The sequence below is a fragment of the Lolium rigidum genome, chromosome 1 (genome assembly GCF_022539505.1).
Source record: "Lolium rigidum isolate FL_2022 chromosome 1, APGP_CSIRO_Lrig_0.1, whole genome shotgun sequence".
In the NCBI taxonomy this organism is placed as follows: Eukaryota; Viridiplantae; Streptophyta; class Magnoliopsida; order Poales; family Poaceae; genus Lolium; species Lolium rigidum.
Window position 1 is genome coordinate 143,405,697 of NC_061508.1, and position 5,523 is coordinate 143,411,219.

Sequence of the window (5,523 nt, forward strand, 5' to 3'; positions counted from 1 at the left end):
TCTTGTTCTACTGATCTCACATACGGTATAGGAGCTGGCGAACAGCTGCAGATCTCGAATGGTTTCTTGTTGCTAGAACTCTACAGTCCGACACGAGAAAATAGCGGGTTGAAGGTCACTGTTAACTGTTCGTTCGAGCCAGGAAACTGTCTTTCCTGCATCCACTCGGTGAAGAAGGCACAAGAATATATGAAAGAAGTGAACCAGTACTTTTCTGTTTAGAATGAGTACTAACTAAGATGACCAGATTACTTACAAGAGGGTGGAAGATGACTATCTCGCTACTTGAGCCATGCAACTTCTGTCAAATAAACTTGCGATGATAAGCAAACAAGCTGAAGCAGCTGCGTACTGATTGGAGTTGGATATTATTCATCAGGAGAGTAGCAGGGAGTATGTTAAGAAAATTGATACAGCACTGGTGTTTCCCTTTTGTATAGTCTCAGCTGCTTTTTTCTTGTGAAGGATACTCTCAGCTTCTAGATACACTTCTTTTTTTTTTCGTGAAAACGCAAAAGACTTGCGTTTCGATGCATTGATAGATAGGAAAAAGGTTATATGTACAACACCCCGCACTGAAACTCGACCCAAGAAAGGAGACCTAGTCTAGGGGATGATCTGGCGGACACCCCGGGCCCCGCGCTCACCCACTGTTGCGCCTTGGTCTTGATATCGTTGAGCAGGGAAGGCACCGAGGGTTGTGCGTTGTCAAAGATCACAGCATTCCGGTGTTTTCAGATCCACCACGCCGTGAGCATGATTACCGACGATGTACCTTTGCGCAACTGGCGGGGAGCGGTCCACACCGCCTGCGACCACCACTCCACGAAATCCCCCTCTGAATCCGGAGGCCCAGAGGTAGATCGGATCCATGAGAGGACCTCGAACCAGATCGTCCTGGAGAATGAGCATCCGGTGAGTAGATGCGCCATAGTCTCCTCGGATTGGTCACACAGCGGGCACCTGGGCGCATGTGGTAGACCACGACGCGCCAACCTCTCACCCGTCCAACACTTGTCCAGACAGGCCAGCCATAAAAATAATTTCACCCTAGGAGGCGCCCAGGATCTCCAGTTCAGCTCCCATGATGCTGAGGTGATCCCCTACGAAGAGGGCCTCATAGCAAGAATGGGAGGTGTCTGCGGCCGTCCGTCGTCCACAACCAGGACATCGTGTCTTGCTCCCCCAAAAGCTGGACATCCCTCAGTCTGACCCATAGTTGCACATATTGCCATAGTGCTAGGGGACTCGGTGCTCCAGCTATGTTGGGGATCCAAGTGTGGTCTACCAGTGCCTGACGTACCGTACGCACCTTCCTACGCCGTTTAGGAACTAGCGCGAACACCTCTGGCGCCATCTCCTTGATGGACCTGCCGTCCAGCCACCGGTCCTCCCAGAAGAGCGCGGACTCCCCATTACCCACAATCATCAAGGTGGAGGCCGCGAAGATGTCCAGCTCTACCTTCGAGAACTGCATGTCCAGCCCGCGTCATGGCCGTTGGGGGTCCGTGTGCATCCTCCATAGCCAACGCACCCTAAGGCTTATGGCCATCCGTGCAAGGTCGGGGATCCCCAACCCCCCTAGGTTAAGCGGCCGGCACACCCTTGCCCAGTTCACGTGGCAGTGACCTCCATTGGCCTCTGCCCGGCCCACCTAGAGGAACCCTCGCGAGGATCTTGTTGATCTGTTTTAGGGTCTTTTTGTTCAGGGCCAGTACCATTAGCTGGTGCAGCGGGATTGCCGCGAGCACCGCTCGGATCAGCGTCAAACGTCCAGCTTGCGGCATCATGGATGCCCGCCATGTCGGCAATTTGTCAGCTAGCCTGTCCAAAAGCGGCTGGAAAGTCTCGGCCGACAACCGCCTAATAGACAGGGGAATGCCCAGGTACTTCACCGGAAAAGGCGCTAGCTGGCACTCCATGTGCCCCGCCGCAGCCACAGCTACCTCATCCGAGCAAGCAATAGGAGACACCGAGCACTTAGCGAAGTTGGTGCGTAGGCCGGAAGCTTGCCCAAAAAGCTCCAGGATCCCGCGGACCGCACTCAACTCTGCCTCATCCGGGTGACAGAAGATCACCACATCATCCGCATATAGCGACACCGAGGTCACCAGGTCCCGTCGCACCAACCGTCGCAGCATACCCAGCTCGGCTGCCTTGGCGAGCACCTTGTTGAGCGAGTTCATCACTAGGACAAACAACGATGGCGACAGTCCCCTCCGATGCCAGATCGGGGGGCCTGGCTCGCCATTGAGCATCACCCGGGTACTGGCCGTGGCCAGTAGCAGAGAGACAATCTCTCGGAACCTCGGCCCAAACCCTAACTTCTGGAGAACCTCCATGAGGAAGCCCCAGGATACTGAGTCGAAAGCCCGAGCAATGTCCAGCTTCAGCATCACCCTCGGCTCCTTCCCTCTATGTAGGAAACGAGTTGTCTGCTGTACCAACATGAAGTTGTCGTGGATGCACCTTTTGCGAATGAGGCGCATTGGTTGCGATCCACCAGCGACTCCATCCGAGGTGCCAGCCTAGTGGCCAAATTTTTCGCCACCAGCTTGGCAAAGATATGAATCAGACTTATCGGCCTGTAGTCGCCTAGCGCCATGGCGTCCGGGCGCTTGGGCAGCAGGACCAGCAGGGACTGGTTAAGGCCTTGGAGTCCGCGCCCACACATCGTATAAAGCTTGTCAAAAGCCGCCATGAATTCAGCCTTGACCACCCCCCAACATTTCTGGAGGAACTCAGCCGACCCAACATTTCTAGAGGAACTCAGCCGTGAACCCATCGGGGCCGGGCCGGGCGCCTTGCCTGGTGGCAGGTGTCTGATTACTTCCCACACCTCCTCCTCCGTGAACGCTACCTCGAGCTCGGATAGGTCCTCTGGTGTGGTGCCCAAGAAATCCAAATCCAGCGAGTGCGCCCTCGCCACCGAAGTGCCCAGCAGGCCCTCAAAGTGCGCGAAGGTAGCTTCAGCCATGGCCGCGTGGTTGGAGAGAACAGCGTTATCCACCCTCAAACTATGAATCACGTTCTTCTGGCGCCTGTAGGCCGCATGCTGGTGGAAGAAGGCCGTGTTGGCGTCCCCCTCCCTTAGCCATGCTATCTTTGCCCGCTGGCGAGCCATCGTCCGCTCGAGTGAGGCCAGCCCTAGGTAAGCTTGCTTGAGGTGCGCCCGGAGTCGACGCTCATCGGGGGTGAGCAGTCGGGATTCCATGGCGGTGTCCAACCTCAGCACCACCTCCCGCGCTATCATAAGCTGCAGTTTGATGCATCCAACCTTTTTGTCGCTCCAGCTCATAAGACGGTGCGCAGTGAGTTTCAACTTAGCGGTGAGCCGCCGGAAGGGGTCAGTGTCTCCCTGGACCACATCCCGGGCGCTCCGGACCACCTCTTCGAACCCATCAAGCCGCAGCCAGAAATGTTCGAACTGGAACCTCTTCCGCCCCGCCGACTATGTGGTACAGTCAAGGAGGAGGGGGCAATGGTCTGCCATAACCGTCGCCAAGCTGCGCAAGCTGCAGCTACTGTGGAGCTCCTCCCAAGCCAACGTGAAAAACACCCGCTCAAGCCGAACAAGCGTGGGGGTTTCACGCTCGTTCGACCATGTGTACCATCGACCATGCAGGTAGATCTCCTTCAACTCGCGATCGTTCAGGAGTCTATGTGATTGGAGTCCACCTTTCAAAGGAATTGCTCGATCATTCAAACTAATTTGTGTACAGAGAAGTTAAAATGCCCAGAGGTGAGAATACTTTGTTTCCTACTTTTATGATAGTTCCATTGCCTACGGATGCATGCGTCATCATAGGCGGAATATTTCTCTTGGTGTTTTCTCGACTGGGAGGTATATACTTCTATTCCAAGGTTTTTGAGTCGTTGTATAGTCACCGACTAATCACCAGGTCGTTTTCTCAAAATCAGGGCAACACGCGACTTATGGCGACTAATCGCCGAGACGTAGGGCTGGCGATTCGACTAGGCTCGGCGAATCAAAAACCTTGTTCTATGCACCACTTTTCAAGCATACAGTTGATTTGAATGGCCACAGAAGCAAAATAAAGAAAAGAGAGAAATTTAGTGGGATTAAGTTTTGCTTAATTAAAACTTCACCAACAAGAAAGATCATCATGTTTGAGAATCAAGTAGTATGACTAACTAGTAACAAGATTGCGTAAAGAAACATAATGAAAAATGCAGTGATTAGGGAGACAAAAACATTAAGAGATCATTTCCGTAATGGTTGGGCATAAAATAGTGATGCTTTTCACACGGTAGGGGGCTCAATCTGAAAAAGTGGGGGATACAATTTTGAACCAATGGCAAGCCAATGATCCTTGTCTAGTTGACCTTGTCTTCCATCTCCAAAACATGCCAGCTCAAAAGCACGAGGATTCAATTCATTAGAGACCATATCCTATAGTATTGATAACAGGATACTAGTCAGAGTGACACCTCACAGCAAAATGCCAGGTTAGCCATCATGATCAACAATTTCACCAATATACAACTGGTTCTTGCTGCCATTTTCTGACGATAATATGTTGGCTCGTCTCTAGGACAGCAAACAGACTAACAAAATGAACTAAACATCAGACGACTTTGTTGTTGTAATCGCTATGCTTCTGCCAGATCTCCATCTATAGCAGACAGCATCTGGGAAATGAAATGGCATGATTCTTCGTGTCCAACAATCAAATACTCTTGAATGTATGCTTCTTCTGTATAAATAAGCCTGAGCGGAATGGTAGACCGTAGACACATCAAACCAAAAGTCCCTCTTTCCTGCTCCTCTCTTCAAGTACAATACAGAGAAAACCTTCAAGATCAGAAATGGCTTTCCACCTAAGATCGATAAGTTTGCCTTCAAGGCCTCAGGCCAACGAGGCCGAAGTCGAGCAAGAGCTGCTGAGCCTAGAGGCAAGCATCTCTCCCTCCACCACCATCGGCACGATGTGTGATGGTCTGAGGAGGCTTGGAAACATCTACAACGGTGTTGAAGAGATTATTGGCCTGCCAAGCAACCAAGTTGGGAAGATGTTGAATGGAGAGATGGATAGCTCTCTTGAGCTGTTGGATCTCTGCAGCATCATGCAAGAGATCTTCGTAGAGATGAAGGCCATCATCCAAGAGCTGCAAGCGGCTCTAAGAAAAGGAGATGATGCAGCTGTTCAAGCCAACATCCAATCTTATACTCGTTTGGCGAAGAAGGCCAAGAAACTTTTCAAGAAGACCACGAAGAAGGCTACTTCTGCAGGTTGCAGTATGGTCATGCTATTTACCAAGGCTAGGGAGATATCCGTATCTCTACTGGAGTCCTCAGTCCATCTCTTGTCGAAGGAAATCGATATGCCTAAACAGTCTCTTGTCTCCAAAGTATTTCACAAGAAGAAGGCAGTTGTTTGCGAGGAGGATCTATTGCAGGAGTTAGAGTGCAGTATTGGAGATCTTGAGAATGCTGCAGGACATTTGTTCAGGAAATTAGTCCACATCAGGGTTTCTCTCCTGAACATTCTTAGCTCATAG

At 51.4% G+C, this 5,523-nt stretch overlaps 1 protein-coding gene across 1 annotated transcript; it reads left to right on the forward strand.

Annotated features, from left to right (window-relative positions):
- The first annotated feature begins 4,830 nt into the window (after positions 1-4,830).
- LOC124682511 lies at positions 4,831-5,523 on the forward strand. Its single transcript, XM_047217183.1, has one exon. The coding sequence runs from the start codon at positions 4,831-4,833 to the stop codon at positions 5,521-5,523; it is 693 nt and encodes a 230-aa protein (XP_047073139.1).